This window comes from Rhamphochromis longiceps, linkage group LG3 (genome assembly GCF_057381845.1).
Source record: "Rhamphochromis longiceps isolate RC_006_pf linkage group LG3, R_longiceps_female_GT1.1, whole genome shotgun sequence".
Classification (NCBI taxonomy): domain Eukaryota; kingdom Metazoa; phylum Chordata; class Actinopteri; order Cichliformes; family Cichlidae; genus Rhamphochromis; species Rhamphochromis longiceps.
In genome coordinates this window covers 40868923-40894463 of record NC_140559.1, presented here as the reverse complement: position 1 = coordinate 40894463, position 25541 = coordinate 40868923, and the positions used below count along the sequence as shown (strand labels likewise).

Sequence of the window (25541 nt, the reverse complement as noted above, 5' to 3'; positions counted from 1 at the left end):
CCTCTTCTTTTCTCTTTTTCCTAAACTGAGCACCTGATGGCTTTGAACTTTTCTTGTCCATCTTCCATTGGTCTTAATTTTGAACTCCAGTATGAACACAAATCCCCCAACCCGAGGATCACCACAACATAACCTACACCTTAGTTCACAGATTCACTTTGTCTAGGCTCTATTTCTGCGATTTCGCACAACCCAGGATTCAAATCATGAATACATAATGGTCTTGGATTTACAACATTATGAAGGAAATGTGCTCTATTTGGAAGCAGATAGAAAACCGATCTGTGCCTATGCCATCCCCAAAATGCGCTGGCCTGATGTCGGGGCAGCATGAGTAGGAGTAACTTTTTTGCTGATGCTCGTGATGCCGCCCCCACCACAATGCCGCCCTGGGCAACCGTCCATGTCGCCCGTATCAAAAACCGCTACTACACATCCCTCGCTAGATCCCTGTCACCTAAATTAGCCACTAATACTAGTAGCACTGATAACAGCAGGCTATTTAAAAAAGCTAGATTTAGCCACTGTAACACCATCCAACAGAAACTCCAGTTTTGAAACCTCGGCTTTATCTTTACAGTGATCTTCACCAATAGCATGCTAGACTTTCATTTAGTAAAACTGTAGATTGAACTTCTTGGAAAGTTGGAAAGTAAAATCAACCACACAGCAACCCATATTACTCATCAGAGTTTTGGATTGAAAATTACTCTAAAAAGCACCAACACTACAAAGGGGGTTGGGGGGAGGGGGGGGGGTAGTCATTCAGAGCAGTGGAGGTAACTCCTAGCTGGTGACCACAGCATTAACAGTTTTGCTACTAATATTTCACTAAAAATATTCAAGACACTGCAGTTTTTGGGCCTTCTGTGTTGGCTTTACTCTTCAAACCCTAGTGTTATTTACAAAGTACATGTGCAAGAGGGCAGTTTGTCATGTGCTGCAAATGCTTCACAACTAATGTCAGTCTTAAAGTAAAAACACATTAAGAAGGAGTGAAAACTGCTTTTAGAAAAACTGAACAGGGTGTTCACATCCGTGGCTCAAGTTTAAAGACCTCTTTTTCTTTTATATAAAAAAAGGTCACTGGTGCATTCAGCAGCTGTCTAGTGCAACCAACATGTGAAAGAGCCTGTGCTTTCATGCTTTTAATGTGAAAGGGCAGCTGTGCCTTCAGTGAAAGAATAAAGGGGTCTTAAATGGACCGCCGTGTATAGCTAGCAACTGTCCAGCTGAAAATGTGCCTTTAATGCCTCTCTTCTTCTTCTCCTCTCCTCCTAAATGTTCCACTCTGTCATCTTTCTTTTTCACGTGCTTATCGAATTCTCTTTTTCTTACGTCCTTCACTCTTTCATTTTAAAACACCCGCTGTTCATTTTATTTTACTGCCCATCCAACCAATTCCCCTTTATTCCTTACTATCCTTTCCTTTCTTTTCCTTCATACTTCTTTTGCACACCTTTCCTTGTGTCCTTACCTCTTGCTGTGTCCTCTTTCTTTCTCCAATACCATGTAGCTTTGGTCATGACCTCAGCCACACCGCCTTCCTCTGAAGGCACCTCCCCTCAGAAAGTTTGCCATTCTCAGACACAGACCGACATCACCAAGCCCCTGCTGACCCCCACAGATGGAACTGGCGGTCATGCAGGAGTGGGAGGAGCTGCATCTGGAGGTCCAAGTGCTCTGCGAAGGCGGCGGCGTGTCCTTTCTAAAGATGGGCGGAGCAATGTACGCATTGAGCATGTAAGTGGAAGAGGGGCGCTGTACCTCCGTGACCTCTGGACGACTTTCCTGGACATGCAATGGCGCTACAAGTTGTTCCTCTTCTCGGCTACCTTTGCGGGGACCTGGTTCGTGTTTGGAGTACTTTGGTATCTGGTGGCCATGGTGCATGGAGACCTACTAGGTAAGCATGAAGAAGGGTCGACAGTGGAGAGTCAAAATGAGAGGGGAAAGAAAACTACAAAGTAAAAGCAGAAAAGATTTTAATTGGCCTTTAAATGACACAAAAATCGAAATCATTAATTCAAAAGAAGCAAACTGTCATACTGAATAACTCATGTCGTAAAGGGAAAGTGCCTCAATGGGGGAAATAATAAGTTTCATTTTAATGGACAGAGACAGAAGATCACAGTACATAAAAGTTAGAAACTGATTACATATCGATGTGTGAAATAAGTATTTGATTCACTACAAGCCACGTAAAATTCTGCCTCACAAAGATTGCCAGTGTGCTGATGTGGCACACAGGTTTCCATCAATGAATCAACCAATCAAAGATATTCCCGATCCAACTCCTTATGTATATAAAGCACACCTGTCCACAAAACAAATTTCTCTGATTCCTGTCTCTCCATCACCATGGGGAGCACTAACCAGTCAAAGCACATTGGGAATAAGACTGTAGACTTGCGTGAGGCTGGAATGGGCTACAAGACCATCAGCAAGAAACTTGGTGAGAAGGTGACAGTTGTTGGTTTCATTACTTAGAAATGGAAGAAACGACCATCAATTGCCCTTGGTCTGGAATGCCAAACAGGCTGGCATGTCTAGTCATTAAGGACACGATTGGTAACACACAATGCTGTAATGGATAGCAATCTTGTAGTGACGTTCCTCTGTTCAAGAAGGTTCAAGGAAAAATCTAAAGGATTCAGGCTTGGGAGAAAGTTCTGTGGTCAGATGAAACCAAAATCGAGCTCTTTGGCATCAGTTTCATAGCAACTTGAGTTACTGTGACATGCTGTGTATTGAGGAAGCGAAAACAACACCACCACCGATGTCAAGCTTTTCCTAGAGGACCTACTTCACTTCCTTTCCTCAGTCAGAACACTGAAGATGAGTTGTTGACAGGTCTTCTAGCACAACAATGACAAGCAGACTGCCAACACAATAAGAGACTGGCTAAAGAAGACGCACATTAAAGTCGTGGAGTGGCCTAGACAGTCTCCAGACCTCAATCTATGGGCTTGAATTGTGGTCATAAATATTTTGTACTTGTAAATCAGGATTTGTATGTGTAAAAAGAATTAATGTGTGTGTAAAAAAAGATTTGTGTGTGCACACAGCAAAAAAAAATCCCTGTGAAACTCTGCACTCAAGTTTCAAGTTACAAGTACGAATTTTGACCCTATTTTTCTTCCTTTCAGCTGATAGGTCAATGTCATGTCAATCACAAATTGAACTATCCAATCAGAGAACAGATTGGTTTGGCTGTCGGAGCGATGCTTTACTGAGCTGCAGGTCCTTGAAGGGTAATACAGTTTGAAGCTGGAGGATCTTTATATAAATATTCCATAAGGCTCATACAAGCTAGGTCCTTTAACTTTTGGTAGCTGTTGAAAGGATACAGTTGTGGTATACCAGTGGTCAGAAATACCATTATTACTTTAGTATTACTTTAACACAAAATCAGTGTTGAACCGGGACCACTGCAATGAGTCACACTATGCAGCATGAAGGTGGTTTCACATCAGACACGGCATGGATCCAGAATTTGTTGCGCTGACTGCTGAGCTCTGCTTGTATATCGTTTTTTAGCGGCCGCTCTAGGTGTACTAGATGCACCTGATCCTTGTCGTTTCAAAACATGTATCTCTCTGACTTTATCTCCTCTACGAGAGTTTGTGTTGAATCATGTTCAAATGTTTAATAAAAAAGTATCGCTCATTCATAACGAGGAAAGCTTTGTAACTGTCCCGACTAGTGAAGAGTGTGTCAATTCCACAACGCTGCTTTTCCTCCGAGGTCAGCAGTGCATGTGAAAACGCTCTGCTGGTTCCTGTGTAAGAACGTCAACCTGCGAGAAAAAGTTTACTTGGACACACACAGATGCTTTCCTTCAAGCGGCAGCTGAGATACGCTAAAGGATTTAGAGAGTTTCTCTGAATAGAAATGGGGAAAACCCCCCTGAGATTTGCGCAAACCTTGTAACCAACTACAAGAAATGTCTTAGTGCTCTACTTGCCAACAAGGGATTCCCCACCAAGTACGTTTACCAAGTCACGTTTCGATTGGGATCCACTACTTATTTCATTCAGTTGCATGCAAATCAATTCTTAACTTTTAGGTAATTTCTGTCTCTCTCCTATAAAATGCATCCACCATAAAATTAGAGACTTTTCATTTCTTTGAAAGTGAACAAATTTACAAATTCAGTGGGTGATCAAATAATTATTTAACCACTGCATACAACATTTCATCAGCAGTAGTGTTGCAGTAGTAGTAGTTGGCAATTTCATTAAAGTCTTAGTCACACAGACCTAGAGACTGGTTACCAACTATGTTGATGCCACCAGTTCCAAGGGAAAAATATGCATTAACCGAACAGTGGTTTTTAGAGGCTGGTAGCAGTCCAATCAGTTGCTAATGCCACATTCATGCAAGCATAGAAACTGATCATAGAAACCAATCAGAAACCAATCAACCCAGCAACCCCCGGTCACTAAATTGCGTATTTTGACGAGTTAATTCAAATTCAAATTCAAATTTTATTTGTCACGTACACAGTCATACACAGTACGATATGTAGTGAAATGCTTGGACAACTGCTCGTGACCTAAAGAAAACAAAAAAAGGAAAAGGCTATGAATAAGATAGGAAATAAATATGAAAAATTAAAAAGGGTAAATTTAACTAGGAAGGAATAAAATATAAATTAAGGTTAAAAATGAAATAACTGTACAACACAAATTAGAATGAAGGGTAAATTTAATTGGGAAGAATAAGATAAAGATAAATATATAAATTAAAGTTGAAAATAAAATAACTGTACAACAAAATACACAATACACAATATAGAACTATATAAGAATGTATGAAGAAATCTAAATATAAATAAATATATACACAATAACAGCAGCTGTACAAGTATTAACCGGAAATGAAGAATATAGTGACCAGTGTTGTGCAAAAAAACAATGTGTGCAAAAACAATGTCCAGAAAGTCCAGTGTGTGTGTAAGAACCATATGTGTGGGTCAGTACTGTGTGGTGGTGTGATTGAGAGACCGTATCGCCTGCGGGAAGAAGCTCCTCCTCAGTCTCTCTGTGTTGGTCTTCAGGGAGCGGAATCTCTTTCCTGACCTCAACAGAGAGAACAGTCTGTTGTTGGGATGGCTGAGGTCCTTCACGATCTTCCTGGCCTTGGTCCAGCACCGCCTGCTGTAGATTGAGTGCAGGTCAGGGAGCTCGGAGCGGATGGTGCGCTCAGCTGACCGCACAACCCTCTGTAGAGCTCGTCTGTCCTGCATGGTGCTGTTCCCGAACCAGGTTAAGATGTTTCCCGCCAGGATGCTCTCTATGGTGCACGAGTAAAAGTTCCTGAGCACCTTGGAGGGCAGTTGGAAGTCTCTCAAGCGTCTGAGGTGGTAGAGACGCTGTCGGGCCTTTTTCACCACGGTGTTGATGTGACAGGACCATGACAGGTCCTGCGTGATGTGAACTCCGAGGTATTTGAAGCTGTCCACTCTCTCCACTGGGCACTCGTTGATGATGATGGGGGTCTGGTAGTTCCTCTCCTGCTTAGTGCTGAAGTCCACTATCAGCTCCTTTGTCTTACTGACGTTTAGAAGGAGGTTGTTCCTCTGGCACCAGTTCTCCAGATTCCTAATCTCCTTCAGGTAGGCCGTCTCGTTGTTATCAGAGATCAGGCCCACCACGACGGTGTCGTCAGCAAACTTGATGATGGTGGTGGAGCTGGTAGTGGCCACACAGTCATATGTGTACAAAGAGTACAGCAGGGGGCTCAGAACACACCCCTGGGGGGCTCCAGTGCTGAGAGTGGTGGAGGCTGAGACATGTCCGCCCATCCTTACTGCCTGTGGTCTGCCAGTTAGGAAGTTGGAGATCCACTGACACATAGATGAGCTGAGTCCCAGATGCTCCAGCTTGGTGGTGAGTGTGGAGGGAATTATGGTGTTAAATGCAGAGCTGTAGTCTATGAAGAGCATTTTAACATAATTCCCCCTTCTAGCCTCAGTTAAAACTCGCGCTGCTGCTCAGCGCTGTTGTGTTTTTAACTCCTCCACTGCTGAACACTTTTCAACAGTCTTTGACCAGATCTGTAAGATCCCGGATTTTTTATGCAGCCAGACTGAGGAACTGAGCTCATGGTTTTATTCTACCTGTCGGACTGCTTTGGACACTGTGGCTCCATTAAAATCCAGACTGCCTAAAACTAAATCTGAGCCCTGGCTGAACGACTTGACCCGAGCTGTCAGACGCGACTGCCGTCGAGCTGAGCGCAAGTGGAAAAAGGACAAACTACAAGTGTCATTCCAGATGCTGAAGGACTGTTGGCGTCGATATCAAAGAACTGTAAAAGATGCCAAAAGAAAACACTTATCTGACATTATTTTGTCAAACTGCCACAACCCACGTGTTTTATTTAATACTATTAACTCTGTTCTTAATGCACCATATACTGACTGTATTGAGCCCTCATCAGAAGCCTGTGAAAATTTTTTACACTTTTTTATTGAGAAGGTCTCCTCCACAAGGGCTCAAATCTCTCCTCATGCTCACGACCTCTCAGTCTCTGTTTCCTGCTCTGCTGTCTTTGACAGGTTTGAGCCTGTGACTCTATCCTTTTTAAAGGAGACTGTTGGTCATCTTAAGCCTGCAGGGTCTCCAAATGATGCTGTCCCTCCTCGACTTTTAAAAGAGGTGTTACCTACAGTTGGTCCTTTGGTGCTTGAGCTGGTAAACCATAGTCTGATGTCAGGTGTTGTCCCTAAAGGTTTTAAACATGCAGTAGTCAAACCCCTGATTAAAAAACCTGCTCTTGATCCTATGGTTCTTGCAAATTACAGGCCTATCTCCAAACTACCTTTTCTTTCCAAAATTCTTGAAAAGGTAGTTTACAACAAAATAATGGCCTTCCTGGAAAAGCAAAATGTTTTAGAGGTTTTCCAATCTGGTTTTAAACCCTTTCATAGCACTGAATCAGCCCTTTTAAAAGTTTTTAATGACATATTTTTAGCGACTGATGCTGGGGACTGTGTTGTTCTTGTGCTTTTAGATTTGACAGCTGCGTTTGATACCGTGGATCATGCCATTTTATTCTCTCGTTTGGAGCACTGGGTGGGCATTAGGGGCACAGCACTGGAGTGGTTCAGGTCCTACTTGACGGGGCGAACTTTTTGTGTCAGCCTTGGTGACTATGCGTCGTCCTCCGCTCCCCTCTTGTGTGGTGTCCCACAGGGCTCAGTTCTAGGCCCCCTCCTCTTCTCTTTATATCTGCTTCCTCTTGGTTCTGTACTGAGAAAGCACGGCATTGCTTTCCACTTTTATGCTGATGACTGTCAGATCTATGTCCCTCTAAAGAAAAAAGGCAGATACCTTACACAGCCATTACTTCAGTGTCTCGATGACATTAAGGCTTGGATGTCTGTTAACTTTTTAAAATTCAATGATAAAAAGACAGAGGTGATGGTTTTTGGTAGCCCCACTGAGACCCCCAATGTGTATGTAGATTCCCTGGCACAGTATGTTAAGCCAACTGTCACAAACCTGGGGGTCAAAGTGGACTGTGATCTAAAGTTTGATAATCAAATTAAGGCCGTGGTAAAATCTAGCTTCTTTCACCTCAGGCAGCTGGCAAAAATAAAGCCAATTCTTTCACGGCAGCACTTTGAGACAGTGATCCACGCCTTCGTTAGCACTCGGCTGGATTACTGTAATGCACTTTATATAGGGGTCAGTGCATTATATATTAGTCATCTACAGAGGGTGCAAAATGCCGCAGCTCGTCTTTTAACTGGCACTCGAAAGTTTGAGCACATTTCCCCTGTTTTAGCTTCACTTCACTGGCTGCCCATTTCTTTTAGGATTCATTTTAAAATTCTTTTATTTACTTTTAAAGCTCTCCATGGCCTAGCTCCATCTTATCTCTCTGAGCTGCTACAGCCTTATACACCCACCCGCTCTCTCAGGTCAGCTGATCAGCTGCTCCTGAAGATACCCAGGACTGGGTGTAAACTTAGAGGAGATCGTGCTTTTGCTGTAGCAGCTCCCAAACGGTGGAACGAGCTTCCTTTAGAGATTAGACAGGCCACTTCTTTATCTGTTTTTAAGTCACTCTTGAAAACCCACCTCTTTACCTTGGCCTTTGACACCACGTGAGATGTTGGTTTTTTATTTTTATTTTAGTTGTTTTTAGGTGATTCGATGCTGTTTTATCTTGTTTTTGCTTTAACATAGGGCTGTTTTAATTTTATGTCTTATGTGTTTTATTTATTTAATTTGCTGTTTTTTGTTATTTTATTGTTTTAACTTATTTTCTGTACAGCACTTTGTTCCTGTGCTGGGTATTTTAAAGTGCTTTATAAATAAAATTGGATTGGATTGGATTGGATAGTGTCCAAGTGAGTGAGTGATGTGTGGAGGAGATGAGAGATGGCATCGTCTGTGGAACGATTTGGACGGTAAGCGAACTGTAGTGGGTCCAGTGTGTCTGGTAGTGAAGAAATGATGAAGTCTCTGACCAGGCGTTCAAAGCACTTCATCACTACTGAGGTGAGGGCTACAGGGCGATAGTCATTGAGAGAAGCAGGGTGGGGTTTCTTCGGGACAGGAACAATGATGGACTCTTTGAAGCATGTGGGGATCACCGACTGAGATAAAGAGATGTTGAATATCTCAGTGAACACAGGAGCTAGCTGGTATGCGCAGTCTCTTAGGATACGACCTGGGATGCCGTCTGGTCCTGCTGCTTTCCTGGTGTTCACTCTCTTGAAGGCTCTCCTTACTTCATGCTCGGAGATGACGAGCACGTTTCCGGTGCTGGCAGTATCTTCCTGTCTGCAGCCGTTAGCGCCGCTAACACTAGCATTGTTGGAGACCTTAGCTGCAGCCTCGAAGCGAGCATAGAAAGTGTTCAGCTCATCTGCCAGAGTCACGGCCGCGTTCGTCATACCGGTTGTTGGTGCTTTATAGTCCGTTATTGTCCTTAGTCCCCGCCACAGGCTCCTAGAGTCACTCTGTTGGAGTTGTGACTCTAGTTTCCTCCCGTAGCGCTGCTTCGCCTCTTTCACCGCCCTCCGCACGTTATATGACGCGGCTTTGTACGGGTCCATGTCCCCCGTCATGAGTCCCGTGTTGTAGGCAGCGGTGCGGGATCTCAGAGCGTCGCGGATGGTTTTATCCACCCACGGCTTCTGGTTGGGAAACGTTGTGATAGTCTTTGTCTCCACGGTATCATCCGCTAGTTTCCCGATGAATCCCACAACCGCTTCCGTAAACACGTTGATGTCATCGTCGGAGCTGTTTCTGAACATGCCCCAGTCTGCGTCATCGAGTGCGTCCTGTAACGCGGCCACCGATTGATCCGTCCAGCGCGCGACCTTCCTCTGAACCGGAACTTCCTGTTTCAGCCTTTGTTTGTATTTTGGCATGAGGAAGATGGCGGCGTGATCAGATTTGCCAAACGGGGGGCGGGATTGTGCCTTGTAGCCGTCCTTGACCGTAGTGTAGCAGTGGTCCAGTGTCCTTTCACCCCTGGTGGGGCAGGTGATGTGTTGATAAAAGTTCGGCGCTGCGCGTTTGAGGTTGGCGCTATTAAAGTCCCCCGTCACAATAAGCGCAGCGTCCCGGTGTTGTGTCTGGTGCTGTGTGAGTGCCTCATGCAGCTCGCATAAGGCGGTGACCGTGTCCGCTTGTGGTGGAATATAAACGGCACTTACAATGACCGATGTAAATTCCCGAGGTAGATAAAAAGGACGACACATGATGGACAGTAGTTCCAGATTTGGTGTGCAGGAGCGTGTGAGAGGAACAACGTTCGCACTGTTGCACCAGTTGTTGTTCACCATTAAACACACGCCGCCTCCCCTTGACTTCCCCGAGTCCCGTGTCCTGTCCATGCGGTGAACCGAGAAGAACTCGGCCGGCTGGATGGCGTGGTCCGGCACCGCTGGGTTCAGCCATGTCTCGGTGAAGCAGAGGAGATTGCAGTCCCGAATGTCTCTCTGGAACTTTATCCTGGCCCTGAGGTCGTCAAGCTTGTTCTCCAGTCACTGGACGTTGGCGAGCAGGATGCTAGGCAGAGGTGTGCGGTGTGCACGAGCTCTCAGCCTGTTCCTGACGCCGGCTCGCTTCCCTCTAGGCCGCCGCCGCTTCCCTTTGTTCTCCCTCGAGATCTCACTCGGCCAGCTCGGATCCGGAGTTAAAAACTTCGAATTGTGAGTAATTTTAGAGGTTGCTGACAGTGCTGCACTCAGAACCTGCATGACAGACGCTGACGTGACTGCAAACTTGTGCAAGTTGCTGATAACACTGGTAGTGAAACTGTGAAAAGTGCAACACAAACCAGAAACGGAAACAGTTCACCCGCAGAGTTAAAGCTGTGCTATTTGAAATGTGATGACTGCAGCAGTAAAGCACATCTTTTACTCTGAAGATAAGTGTTCACCCTTTCTAGTTTGTGTCTCACAGTTTTTACATTTCAATGCTGCACAGAGAGTAGACTGATAAGTGTCTGCAGACATGTGCGGACCTTTCATGCAAACTGTGAGTTACTGTGTCAATCTGCCACTGATTGAAGGAATGACAAGGATAGAATGAGCTTTGCTCACTCAGCGTTAGCCAGCAACCTCTAGCAACCACTTGCAACTGATTGACAAGACACATTTTTCCCTCGTGAGTGGTTGTCAGATCATTGCTAAGAGGTCTCTAGCCCTGAGGCCTTAGTTAGTTACTGTTCGATGGATTTCCATGAAATAAACATCTGGTAATCCCTTTCATTTTTCTCCCGTGCCACCATGACATTGACATTGACATTGACATTTTTAATTTTAAGTGTAATAGATCAGTGACTATCAGGTGGATTGTAATGAAATGAGGGAAAACACAGACTTTGCATCTGTAGCCAACATTGCAATTTGCAGTTTAATTCTCAGGCTTTTGACCACATAGCAGTAAAACCTAAACTAAGATTTCACACATGGTCAATATTATACTATAATGAAGTGTTTAACTGACATGAGCTGAAAAAAGAAATTAAGAGTGTTAATCAAGAAGATCTTATTAGGGCATTCCCACATATTTTGTTTGAGGGTTCTCTTCAGTTTCTGGTGCAGGTTTGCAGGGATGTCACTGTATCCTTTACCCGTCGCTTGTTATGGTAAGAACCCAACAGCTTGAAACAAGTTTGAAGACCAAGCCAACATTTGGTCTCTTTCTCATGTGTTTCAAGCCATTTTCTGTTTATTTTGTGTTGTAACGAGAACCACACATGTCCTCTTTGTATATACTCATTCACTGTATATAAAGTTCTGTCTCTCTCTTTTTCGTTGCACAGTCGAGGAGTGTATCAGGTCACATTTCACTGCGTGTTATACCTGTATAACCATGCATGTGACAAATAAAGAATCTTGAATCTCTTGAATCACAAAAACAACAACAACAGAAACTGCATCAGTATTTAGATAAGTAGTACATTCCAAAGTACAGCACTCAGCAGAACATCGTTTTGCTATTGGACAAATCACTTCAGATATTCTATATTTTGTGAATTGTTACATTTTATAGTTTTTAAAATGTTATAATCCTTTACATTACTGCCTTTGCAGTACGGTCACACCTTTCTGTAAATGAGTAAACAATGAAGAAAGCATGACAAAGGCAGGACAGTGAAGGCTGAGAAAAGGAACAATGTAGTTATCCTGTAAGTGATTTGCAGATCTTTCTTTCTGCCTACATTCTCACAGAGTTTGACCCCCCCTCCAACCACACGCCGTGTGTAATGGAGGTGAAGACCCTGACAGGGGCCTTCCTCTTCTCTCTGGAATCCCAAACCACGATTGGCTTCGGCTTCAGGTGCATCACAGAGGAGTGTCCTGTAGCGATTGTCCTTCTCATCTTCCAGCTGGTCGTCACGATGGTGATGGAGATCTTCATCACCGGCACCTTCCTCGCAAAGGTAGTTTTAAGTTTAGAAGAAATTTTAGAAATGCCAAATTTGATCATCAGAAAAGTTGTGAAAGAGAACAAATTAAGTCAAAATAACTGCATCTTGTCCTTTTGTGTTCATAGGATTATGTATGTGCATACAGTGGCCCCTCGTTTATCACAGGAGTTACGTTCTAAAAATAACCCCGATAGGTGAAATCCGCAAAGTAGCCAACTTTATTTCTTACAATTATTATAGATGTTTTCAGGCTGTAAAACCCCTCACTACACACTTTATACACTTTTTTTCAGACAGGCATGAACATTTTCACGCTTTTCTCTCTTGTTTAAACACTCTCAAAGTTCAAACCTTCGTAGAAAAATAAACCCAGTATTATAGAATGAAACCAAAGGCACCCATGGTTACCTTTGACGGTGCAAAACGTTTGGTCGACATTATTGTGTTTGTTGGGGAGAAAACTTACAAATGTACAGTGCAGCACTTCAGAATGCTGAACGCATTCTGGACTGTACAGGAGACACGGCATGAGACCAGTCATGATTGGCTGGTCTACAGCCAATCAGGACGCAATTTTGTTTTATTTAAAAAAATAAATAAATAAAAAAGCATGCAAAATTGCACCAAAAAAAAAAAAATCCCCGAAACAGTGAGGCCGCAAAAGGTGAACTGTGTTATAGCGAGGAACCACTGTAAATACAAAGTAGCTTACTTAAACCATTTCTTCTTGCTGTCTGCCTTCAATGTTGGATTCTTTGTTCAGCATCTTAAACATGTATTTTTAAAACATGTGGGTTACATTGTTATCACTGTTCCTTTTAAGTATCTTTTGACACATTTTCCCGTCAGCTGAGGGGGTTGCTACACGTACCTCTATCTTTTGCCCTCATATGTTTTCTTCACAGTATCATTACAGCAATCAGTATCCTTATCAAGAAATGTCACGCTGCGTGTTGGTATTACAGTATATCAGCACTCATATCTATCATAATGAGGTTTCTTGCAGCTGCTTCCTCCTGCGTGTGGTCTAAAAATTCAACAGTCTGTCTTGTCAACATGATCTTGTAATTTCCTCCTTCAATGTCTTCTTTTTCAACATGTCTGGGTTATTTTGTTTCAAAAACTGAAATAAGACGCCTGATAAATGGTTTCCGAATATCGACAACAGCTTCGACTTTGCTTTTCTCGCCTTCCAGGTTGCTCGTCCCAAAAAGAGAGGCGAGACGGTGAAGTTCAGCCAACACGCTGTCGTGTCGAATCACGAGGGACGGCCGTGCCTCATGATTCGAGTGGCCAACATGCGTAAAAGCCTGCTGTTAGGTTGCCAGGTAATGCAGCAGCACCTACAAACTGATTATTGCTGCTTAAAATATCCTTTTGTAATATATGAAAGCCTTCTTCCTGTAACTGTTTGGAGTTACTATTTATGTTTAGTTCCTGGAAAGTGTGTTTTTCATTATGAGTCGCTTCATGTCTATAAAACGTTTTCCTGTTATCTGAATATTTGCTTTGCTGAGGAAAAGCTTGCTGGTGACAAATAAAGCGAATGATACGCATCAGTGCCTTGCTCAAGGACATGGAGATGATGGCCAGTGCAGGTATTAAACCTGGGGCCTTCTGGTTACAGGATGCCTTCTCCAACCTCATGGCTACATTTACTCACTGCATCTTGGCTCCCAGGTGACGGGGAAGTTGCTTCAGACGTCCCTGACAAAGGAGGGGGAGACGGTGCGGCTGGACCAGAGAAATGTGCCTTTCCAGGTGGACACGTCCAGCGAAAGCCCCTTCCTCATCATCCCTCTCACTTTCTACCACATCATTGATGACAACAGCCCCCTCAGAGCCTGGGCAGCAAAAGGTAAATCCCAGCTCGAGTCAGAATGATGTGGAAGGATGTGATGAATAAGTCAACAGATAATTGTTGTTTGTCAGTTTACAGCTATGATTCCTTTACACATCATATGACCACTGTACATTAAATAGGGATCCATGTACTGTAAATACTAATGAAAGTGGGCACCGTGACCTCATCAATTAGTTTATGGTTGACTGTTTTAAAGCCTCAGTTTGGCTCTTAGTCATCACCGTAGCTCACAAAGCCATGGCTTACTTAGAAAGACACTTTTATTATTCAGTGTGACAATAAGCCGAAGGTACTTTTCTTGGTTAGTGAAAAAAAAACTGTAACAAAAACTTATTACTTATTTTAACGATTAAGTTGAAAAACCCCGCTCTTCCATGTATCTTTTGTTAAAACTGAAAATTAACCAAGCATGGAGCTGATCCGATCGACTACTGGGAAACTCCTGGGTAAATCACAGACAGTCATCGCTTAAGAAATACTCTGTTTCAGCTAATAGTTTCACTCTACATGGGATCATAATTAACAAAATTGACATCATTGTTGTATTCAGATGATTTTAAACTAGATTGACAACAAATAAATAAATTCAGCAGAACAATGAACACAGCAATAAATAAATAAGTAAAGTCAGCAGTTGCTTTATTTTCCAAAGACTTCTATGCAGCTGGACTTTTGTAAGAATGCAGGTTTAGGGCTTTTTCCAACTGGCACCATTTTTCAGATCCTGAGGTGGACACGTCTTTTATTAGGGTCTAATAAAAGCTTATCTGCTTGATGCTGTACTGTATGAAATTTATAGCATGTTGAATAGTGCAGTGCGATTCTGATGAACTGTAACATGTTACATGTAAACAGAAAAAAATACGAGTACCATGCAAAAGATGTGGATGTGCTGCAGAACACAGAGAAAGGTGTTCGTACTGGGTAAACACAGATTTTTATTTATTTTGTAATTTTTTTGAAGATGGCCTTTGCTTGCCAAAATTTATGTCTAAATGCATGAAACAAACCTTTAATTTCAAGAAAATATATTTTATAGGGACATTAGCAGACAATCAGAAGCATCTGAGTCTTCTGCATTAAGCAATTTGTTTCTTTCAGTTCATGGAGAAAGGAAACTGAAATACGCATCGGAATATTTTCAATTCAAAACACACATCTGTTAATCCTGTTGTCTAAAATGATTCTCTCAATATTAACATTAAGTGTTGACAAGTCTTAGAATGTGACAACCGTTATGTTATTTCTCATTTCTCAGTCTTATTCTCAACCTCCAAATCAGCAACCACTTAATGACAAAAAATAAAGATATCATATTGTATGAAATGGGTTCTTTATTTACATTTGCTTTGTATGAAATGTATATCATTGACAGAAGTTTTACTGTATGCACATTGAGTATGTATGTGCATGTAGGTGTGTTGGTATTTACGGTCATGTGCTGCGTGCTTGGCTGCCTCTCGGTGTCCAGTGTTTGGCTTGTTTGGCTCTATGAGAGAAGATTTCTCTGGCTGGAATGTGTGTGAGAGAGACTGCCAGAGACACCCCTCATTAGAGCACAATACTGTACAGTCTGGAGTGCTGACACGAAGCCTGCACAGATCCATTTACAAGAACTCAGGCCTGATGGAATCGTACTAAAAATGACTCTATATATACATATATACATATATATGTAAACAAATATTAATATTATTAATTGTTTTTGTTTCTATAATGGTTAATCCACCTGTTGGTGAAATCTCTTTAATTAAAATCATATTTTTAATGCTAAAATTATTACTGTTATGTATGAATTTTCAAATGGACTGTTCTACAAAAAAGCAGAAAGAATAGTAAAGCACATCACTATTTTGGATTAAGAAACCCAGTTAAAGTTATTTACTTCCATTCCTGAACAGAAAAATTTGTTCTAGTTGTTGAATATTGTGCTCGACTAATTTCCTGACTTCTCAGAAGTGTGCCGGCTCAAATGTGGGTATTGAAAATGCGGACTCAGTTTGTTATTTGTATATGCTCCATAAGGTTTAATTTTAAACAAGCTTTTGACAAGTTTCTAAAATATTTCTACTGTAATTATGTTTCATTTTCACTTCCTCTAAACTAAACAATAATTTGCATTTGCAAGAAAAACTTATTGAAGCAAGCTTTCATGACCACGAAGCCTACAGCAGTACAAGCACTAAATCCATCTTAAAGACTCCAGATCTGTATCATTGTGTGTCATATCATCTACACACTGATGTAACCTCCTGCATGAGTAATAAAACGCCCCGAAAACATTTTATCTTTCAGTTCAATATTTAACTTGTTTTGAGTTTTTCTTAGTAATGGAAAAACTGTCATATTTCACGTCACTGATCTGTTTTTCATTTGTTAACCCTTTACACACTGACGTACAGAAAGTATACGACTGCTTCTAATGATTGTGAATGCATGCATGAATACCTCTCATGCAAACTTCAGGGACACAGAACACAGCACTACACTTATGGAAGTTCAGCAGTGAATGCCTCCTTATGGGATCTATGGGAATTTGGCTTCAAGTGCAAAAAAACCTGTTTCTCCACAGTTGGAGCAGCAGGGCAGAATACTCTGGCTCTCCAACTGCTGAGACAGAGAAGCACACCTTAACCACGTCATCACTGAAAACTCCATGCACAGAAACTAAAAACCAAAAGGCTTGCACTGAATTGTGTAGTGAAAGTCTTTGCTTACAATAATCTTGGGGACTGTGAAACTTTAAAGTGCTCGTCAGCTGCGAAAGACATACTTTTATAAGAAACTGGTTACACCACAAAATTACAGCTACTAAAAAAAAGTAATCTGTTATATTACAGCATTACATAATGAGAGAAGTAACTCCTTAGAGTGACAGTTTTAGAAATTGTCATGGGGGCATAAAGTTTTATACTATAAACTGTATTTTCAAAAGAATACATTTGAGTCGAGTTGATATTGGTAGCCCCGCCTTGGTAGCCATCCTTTAATTGGAAGAAGTTTCTTGGTTTTGCTCACAGTGAGACGTTAGCTAAAAGCTAACAGTGAGGGCTTCAGAAATGTAGCACTACATCGTTCTCCTCCTCCACAGCTCTCGTCATCAGTGCTATGCAGAGGTGCAGGTGCTTCATAGTGTTGAGTTCCCAGGTAAATAATGAAATACTTGCACAATGTGACTGCCATCCTCTCGACTGTGTTCCCCGTCCACCTCACTGACACAACTGCAGCATTGATAATTTAACCATGCATCTAAAAGTCAGAAGGACTTGGAAATGATGAACAAGGATCTCAACAATTCTTACACTTTCTTAAATATCTTACCTCACAATAATACATCAAATTACTGAGAGGGAACTGTACTCAGAAAAAAAATGCATATCTTGTGGTGAGCAGGCCTCTCAGCTGAAATGCAAACAGTGCAGATATCTAGAGGCGTGCTTGAAAGATCACTACATGCAGATGAGGCCTTTGCTCCGCCTGTAAAAAGGCCAACAGAGAGAATCCCGTGTGTATTAGTGGTTGCGAAATGTGGTGTTGTTGCCGTGGTGGGAGTGATTGTGGGTCTGGGTGAGGGGAAGACATGTTTACACAGATGAGTGAGTGTATTCTGAGTGAGGCCTGTTGATGCAGGTGTTTGCTTGTTTGGGTGCTGAGGTCGTGCACCGATGATGAGTATAAAGTATATTTTGTCTGTGCTTCTAAAGTACGTTCCACCTGTCTGTGACTACGCAGCAGCGCTTACTCTGCAGGCTTACTGACATTTCAGAAATGAGTTATTTAATTATTTGTGTGTGTGAGAGACTGTGTTGAGTGCTTTTGACAATGGAAAGTCATAAGTGGTGAGTTTTCAGTGAACAGTCACTGTTTGTGAAAATGTGCTAAAAGTTTTTGCTGATAATTTTTCCTTAAGTTCTGTATATTTAAGTCTGTGAAGCAGTTCTGTGCATGTTTGTGTGTGTGTGTGTGTGTGTGTGTGTGTGTGTGTGTGGGTGTGTGTGTGTGTGTTTGTAACACTCATTTTCCACCGCAAGAGGCTGCAGCTTTGCCCTTTGTTCTAAGTAGTGCTAAAGGCACTTCCGAATGAGTGTTAATTTCTTCAAGCACTCTCAACAGAAGGCGTTTGTATTGTGTGTTAGCAAGTTCAAGTATATAAGACACAATCTGCAGTGTTTGTGCTTAGGTTACAAATGTATTGTACTTTGCTGGGCGTAGATGAGTGGAGTTTTTTTCCACTTCCCAAGACTGCATGTCTGTGGACATGAGTTTAAATAAACTGTGCTCTGAGTTAGTGTTTAGTGTTTCTGCTTTTCACACCAACTCACAAGATTCTACAGTGGTTTTTATTGTAGTTTACATTTCCTCATATGGAGGAAGGCCTGTTGCCTCATGATGGAGGCAGATTTGTAAGAAAAGCCAGAATATTTTTTTTTTTTTAATATATAAGGCGGGTTTGCACTACGCTTTGTGTGGCTACATGAAGATAACAATAACTCTGGAAATGAAAAGGTTTTTTTTTTATACCTGTTTTCATAGACAAACACATAAGTCAATATGCAACAGCAACAATAACCAACCTACATATGAATGCAAATTATTCAAGCAAACCTTTTTACCCACTTTGACATGTGAGAGAAACTGGTCTAGACCACTTTTCACATTTATATCTCAACAACTGTTTTCTCTCCTGCCTCTTCCTTTCATACTTATGTGACTTGTAATCAATGCTGCATCATATAAAAACTTTTATGCATTAACAGAAGAATTATATGTTTCTGTATCAAATTGTATGTTTTTTTTTATTAATGGGCTAAAGCATCAGAAACCAGTCACCTCGATACTCTTCTGGTTCTAGGTGGTGGCTGGACAGACCCAGAACTGGCTGACTTTGAGCTGTTGGTGATCATGAGTGCCACGGTCGAGCCAACCTCCGCCACATGCCAGGTTCGAACATCCTACCTTCCCGACGAGATCCTCTGGGGCTACGAGTTCCCCCCTGTCGTCTCCCTGTCCACGTCAGGAAAATACGTGGCTGATTTTGCCTTTTTTGACAAAGTGGCAAAAACCAAAACTCCACCCCTTTTCAAGCAGGGCCTGCCACCAGACGTGCAGTCGCAGGGGTCCCGTCAACGTAAGGGCAAGGAAGACGGAACGGACTTGGAAAAGATGAGACTGGAGGAGAGCTACAGGGGGGAGGAGAAGGGCCGCCAGAGAGGTCGTATTCGGGACAGCAGCCCACTGAGTGTTCGAATTAGTAATGTGTGAAAGGGAGTGAAAGAAGAAGTTCTGAAAGTTGATGTGAAACCGAGATCAGGCAAAGATAGGAACAAAGAAGAAGCGACCACATTCTCATGAAGAAGCCTAAACTGCCAATGCACGAGTTATTCTAAAGTACGTGGCAGGAAACTGAACACCTGGGTGTTAAGACTGCGCATGAAAACCAGACACACTCTTTAACCACAAGGCTGTATACCAGAACAAACAAAGAAGATGTTTACAGCCTTTCAGAGTTCGAATATCAAGTTACAAACCTGACTTATACAAATCGACAGCATGCTAAAAGATTTTGTATTTTCAATGATGTCAACAAATTAGTGTCTACACCGTATTTTTTAGAGAAAATTGAACGAGATGAGCCATGAACTTTAAAGCAAGTTCAATATACCCTGAGCATCTTTCCATTGTCTACATTCACTTACCCTAATAATGGCAGTCAAGTGGTCACATGAAGCTGGTTATCAATTTGCTAAATTAACCCAGGGTTTCTCCTACATGTCCATTTGAAAGGCAACAATAATACAGGCTGAATGTAACACAGCTGCTGCAGAGAAATCAGCAGTGTCAGTGTGTGTGTGTGTGTGTGTGTGTGTGTGTGTGTGTGCGTGTGTTGGGGGTGGGAGGGTCCTGAACAGTGGTTTAATATTAAAATGCATGTATGTATGTATGAATGCATGTGAGTGCTTTGGTCAGTAAGACTGGAAAAGAAGAGATGATATATTAATAAAGTTTAGCCTATTTGAATCCAGGAAAGAAAGCCAGCAGAAAAGGCCAACTGTGTGAATTAAAAGACTTATCAATATCAAAGCTCTGTCATTAAGACACAGGAGAATGATGCTCATCAGGGAAAAAAGAGATTTTAGACAGTATAAAAAAAACCTTTAGACCCTCCTACTGTCTGAGCAGAATCTTTCTACTGTCTGCGGAATCTTCCAGGAATGGTGACGCTATTTTCTGGAGAACTGATTGGTCAGCGAATTAGGTTTGCAGCACCGGACACTAAAAAGAAGTCATGCATTACTCATTACTTTTCTTAAAAGTAATTCAGTACATTACTTAATTGCCAAACAGAATATCACAGTAAAGCATGCAATAGACACGTTGGTCAAAGTGTCAATTTCATGCTTTTCCTTTTCCGAAGCAGTAAATGGACATGCATGCAAAGGTTGCATTACTAGCAGAGGGAGATAATAAATTTGCTGGCAAAGCTTTGGTGTGATATCAGGTTGAAAGTTATTCATTATACTGCTGAGATTACTTATTGTTACTCCATGAAATGACCTGAAAAGCAGTGTCCCATAATTACCATTTAAGAATATAAATCTGAGTCTACAGTCCCACACATCAACACAAATCAATATCCCAATGAGGAGACACACACACGATCATTTATTTCGTTTTTACTTATGAAAACAAAGCAGATGAAAGATGAAAACCAGAGACTTCAAAGTCGTCGCCACAGTGATTCTACTTTAGAAACATGAACAGGTAGAAACAGAGGCTTCAGTCTGACTTCTCAGCAGTTTGTTATCTGTTAAAGTTCAGGGTCTGGCTGCTGGGCTGGGGTCAGCTTCACTCTGCTTTATCATCACTCTGGCTCTTGGCTAGCTTAGTGTTAGCATGCTGCCTGTGCAGATGGTTGTAAAGAGCTGAAGTTGTGTTAGTAACATAATGCAGCCGTTTCTTTCCCAGAAGCTGTTTGCACTTTACCATCACTTTTTTCTTCTTCCTCCAGCACACAAACTGAAATCAGCTGATTATAGCACATGTGTGTAAGAAGAAGACAAAACTTTTGTTCCATGTTTTTTCTTTGGATCCACCTCCCTTACTTTTGCAATGAAAGCAACAACATAAATATACATACAACAAATGTTAACTGTAATGCAATTATTGGATTACAGTAATGCATTAAATTACTGCGTTATTGAAAAAACTAAAAACACTGGATTTTCATGTAAGAAATGAACCACCTACATCGTACAGAAAACCCAAGATTAACCTGGATAAGATGAAATCTTACTTTGTAGCACAGTCCTCAGGGCAGCAGATAAAAAATCAATCTGTAACAAAAATCATCAAAGTTAAGGATTATTTAGGATTTTTAAAAACATTTTATCTAAGAAGAAAAATGCTGAGGCAATTCTGGCTTGAGAGTAGTTTTGCAGTGAAGCTGAAGGTTGGATGTGTTGATTCACAGTACTGGTTTTGCTTTTTTGTAAAAATAAATAAATACCTGCAACAGGTAACGAGAACTGGAACTGTAGTATTTTAATGAGGGATTTTAAAGGGCAGTACCAACATCACTACGTGAAAAATGAGCTCTTTTATCCAGACGTCTCATTGTGTTCGTTGGAGTACATATATGTTTAGTAATGTTACTAAAAGCATTTTAACATAAACAAAAGGTGGCATTTTATACAGACAGAGTAACTGAACTAACTCTAATACTTAATGCACTGTATTAATATGATTTAAACCATGTGGAGTTTTGAGTGCGAGCGAGTTTTTTTACACCTTCAAACTGTTATCGAGTGAGTGTGATAATACTTTCTGTGTGTGGATGTTGAATGCGGATGTTAAATGTGAACTGTTTTAAATATTCTTTACAGTATGCTTCGCGTAGTCCCACAGAAGTCTTGAATCGCTGTGCTTTTAAAATAATCTTTTAATGCTGTTATGTCATGATAACAAGTTAGCCTGAGATAACAAAGGTCGTTTTTTTGTGGTAATGACTATTTTTTATACCAAGAAAAAAAAGGTTGTTTACTCTTTGTATATTAGACAACATGAGCTTCAAGCAAACTACAGGAGGACATTTATTTTGGCTGTTTTGAATATGCTTATTAAAATACAGAGGAGTGTAAATTGTTGATAATGCGTTATTATTTCTGTAAAGATCTATTTTCCTCTTGGTTTTCTATCAGGAATCATGACGCCACTTTTCATGTATCGTTAATCCATAAAGGCGACTAATCATAAAATAAATTGAATTAAGACACATGAATGGGTTTATTCTGTCAACCCTAGTTTTCCGTCTCATCAAAACAGAAAGTAAAATTGTGTGTTTATCCTTGCACTCAGATAAGCAGAGGTGTTATTTTCACCCCTATGGTGAATCATTTTTGCGGCTTTGTGGTGCAACAGGAACATCAGACAAACAGCGGCTTGTGTTTTCCACTCTTTTATCATTACTCATTCCTACGAGCGGAAATTATTCTTTATAAGCGCTTTACAATTGGTTTACAAATGTTGTGGCAATTCTTTCTGATACAGACAAGTGAGTTATTCAAGTTATTCTAACATAACAGCATTAAAAAATTCACAGCATCACAGCCTTTCTTGGCTTCTGTACACTTATGTACAGTATGTATAAATATTTTATCTATATTTCTTGTTTCTGTATGTCTTTGACATCTTGTGTAAAGCTTTGTGTTATTGTGGCAGATTAACAGAGTTATGATAAAAGTTTACGGGGACTCACTGACTTTGACACAATAAGTTCAAATATTTTATTTACTTTTTCAGGAACCCAGTTTTATAAAGAATACATGCAAAAAGATAGTTATAGCAAAAAGTTCCTTTATTTTGTATTTTCTCCCCCACATTAAATGACCAGCAGAGATAAAATACTAATATGGATTCCTTCGCTGGTGAAGAACATGAAAAATATTCAGAATAAGTAAAAACACTTAAGTACGAGTCTCTGATTAAAGGCTTCCTGTATAAGCTGTATATGTATATGGTTCGCTTGTAATTCTGGAAGCTCATTGGTCTAACTGCTAATACACTTTCAAGTGTGTCTTTAAATAATAAATGTTTTATTTACAACATCCACAAGTCTCTGATTGTGTGTGTGTGTGTGTGTGTGTGTGTGTGATAAAGTATTCGTCTTTGAAATATCTGCAGATACCGTCAGAATTATGAAACAAACACTTAAAAAATAATCTGATGACTTAAGTCATACTTGGTGCTTTTATAACAGCTTATGATGAATATTCAGCCTCCAACCATCCTGATCACACCGCAAATAAAGTTCTGAAATCTGAATTAGCTAAAAGCACCAATAGCTCATATTACATTAATGAATAATAGGGCCATTACTTCTGTGTCTGTGCACAAAACGGGGTATAAATTTGGACCAAATTCATATTTCACAAAACTATCCAAAAGTGCAAAACTAATAATAATCATGATGCTATAAACTGCTTTACCACAAATACAATATTACTGCTAAATTTAGCTGATCAGTCAATTCAAATATTAATTTTATGTTTGCTAACAATCAGCTTTTGCTAGACTTTGACTTCCATCTTATTATCTAGTTGTATTTTTTACACTTTAAGTGGAAGAGTTTGGAAGAGTTTCGGAATATAAATATGTATATGTATAATGTGTGTTGCTTAGACTCAGCCTACTTATTTACATTTTATTATTTCATTTATTTTATTTGGCATGTTCTAAAGCTCTGGTGGCGCTTGCTAATCTGGTGAGACTTTCAGGTAGAAGGGTGGGATTTGGCGGGTAGGTGTGGTGTCCACTGTGTGTGTGAGTTTGTAGAAAGACCAGCTAATGCTATCAAGTGGACATTTTAGTCTGTAGACAAGCAGCACGCTGTTATTTTCATGACTGACCAGTCACCTGGCGTGTGGAGCTGTTTTAACCTACCAAGAGGTAATTAGGAGTCTGAAAGGGTTTTTTCAAAACCAATAGACCCTGTGCACGAGAAAATGCTGACTTCCTGTTTTAAGACCGGATGTAGAGTTGTACATTTGCGGTAGCTTTATTTTGCGGTCAATTGCTACAGCGAAGGTGGACTCCAAAATCATGTCCAAAATATGAAAACAGAAAGATCGTGTGAAGTTACAAAGAGGAGAAGGTGGGAAAACTCACCTGTGCTGTGTCATAAACAAAATCAAATGATCAATTTTGATGTTTGAAGAGTGTAGATCGATTGGTTGTTTACATCACTCAACAGAAGCACAACTGCATTACAAAGTCAGAAGACACATCGTCCACATTCAGAAGCACATTTCTGTATAGTGACAGTTCTTATGATTTAAACAGGCAAATGTTCACCTTTTAAACTATCAGGAGCCATGAGTACTGATATTTGCATGTGCCTTTTATTTTATGGCTTGTTTATGAGTGAAGTGACCATTCAATTTAGGCCACACTGCACCCCAGCTAAGACTCAGGGCTGCAGCAAGGGTTGTATTTTCAGAATGTTTGGGAATGAGTGTGTGTGGACTCACCAGAGTGTTTAGTTATCCTGTTTCATTCAGTATTAGTAACCTAGTGATTGAACAGTAAGGAACACCACTTTATCAGTGCTACATATTAATTTACCACTAAACGCAAGTGATTTTACTTCACTAACTAAAGTGAAACTGTACCATTTCAAATGATATGCTCATCTTTAGGTTTAATTATACAATTAATATATTTATTATGAGCATCAACAAGGGAAAATCAAAAGTAAGCTACAGTGTAGAGACCCAGGCCGGCTCACAGATACATGAGACTAGTGTTACATGTTGGGTCTGCGCTCGCAGGCCCAACATGTAACACAAGACTTATCACCAGTGAACAAAGCAAGACAAACAGCGATCCATTTTAACTTGCAAGGGAAGCCTGGTCAGAACCAGGCTCTTGGAGATGAATGCTCCTCACCTGTTTCCCAGCCAACTTCAAAGAACAGCCTTCCCTGCAGCCTTTTATTCAGTGAATACAAGAACCACCCACTGTAACACCCATGTGGTCACAATACGAGGTTAGTCATTCATATACTGCTGCATGGGCTGGGCTGTAGTTACATCCTAAGGTTTTAAAAACTGAGCTTAAATAAATGATTAGTGGCAATAAAAGCCGAGGGAGGTCAACAGTGATCACTGACTTTTTTTAGGAGCTTTTTGAGATTAAATAGAAGAAAATACAAAGCATTAAACATGTTAACAACACAAAAGCCATGTTAAACGCAGACTACTTTAGGCCCGGAAGTAGGATTCGTCATGTCATCACTTAATAATCGGATAAAAGCTGAATTTTGTCTCCTGGGTCCGTATCTGGCCTCATTTGGGTTCTTGACTTCTTTTAAGAGAGTGATTAAAATCATTTCAATATCAATCTGTCAATCAAAGCATAACAAAAACATATACATGAGAAAAATAATTAGGAAACACACAGCATTGAAGGAGGACACAACAAAGAGAGACAATAAATACAGCCCAGGTATAGAGGGGAAAGGAAACAAGTGGGACAAGAGCTGTAGCAAATCAGGTTTAATGAGACAAGGGAAGTTAAACTACATATAAAGTCCAAGAGACAAAAGACCAGAGACAAACATTAAAACACAGAGGCAAGACACGAAAGGGCGAGACATAGAGTGTGAACATAAAATGCTTTTCCAACCCAAAAGAATTACAAACTCACAAAAACTCAAACCGCTGACCGTGACAGGAGAAGATGAAAGGTCATCTTCTCCTTTCATCTGCTCCCT

The 25541-nt window shown here is 40.8% G+C and overlaps 1 protein-coding gene across 1 annotated transcript; it reads left to right on the top strand.

The window, feature by feature from the left end:
* Positions 1–1524: 1524 nt before the first annotated feature.
* On the top strand, positions 1525–19033 carry kcnj10a (potassium inwardly rectifying channel subfamily J member 10a). The gene is made up of 5 exons (XM_085397636.1): positions 1525–1906; positions 11708–11919; positions 13104–13235; positions 13588–13765; positions 18624–19033. The coding sequence occupies exons 1-5, from the start codon at positions 1525–1527 to the stop codon at positions 19031–19033; spliced, it is 1314 nt and encodes a 437-aa protein (XP_085253762.1).
* The last annotated feature ends 6508 nt before the right edge of the window (positions 19034–25541 follow it).

Excerpts from the sequence above, each read along its gene's own strand:
- kcnj10a (XM_085397636.1), top strand. The coding sequence starts at position 1,525 with ATGACCTCAGCCACACCGCCTTCCTCTGAAGGCACCTCCCCTCAGAAA. Across the intron at positions 11,920-13,103 it reads CCGGCACCTTCCTCGCAAAG|GTTGCTCGTCCCAAAAAGAG; the intron begins GTAGTTTTAAGT and ends CTCGCCTTCCAG. Across the intron at positions 13,236-13,587 it reads GCCTGCTGTTAGGTTGCCAG|GTGACGGGGAAGTTGCTTCA; the intron begins GTAATGCAGCAG and ends CTTGGCTCCCAG.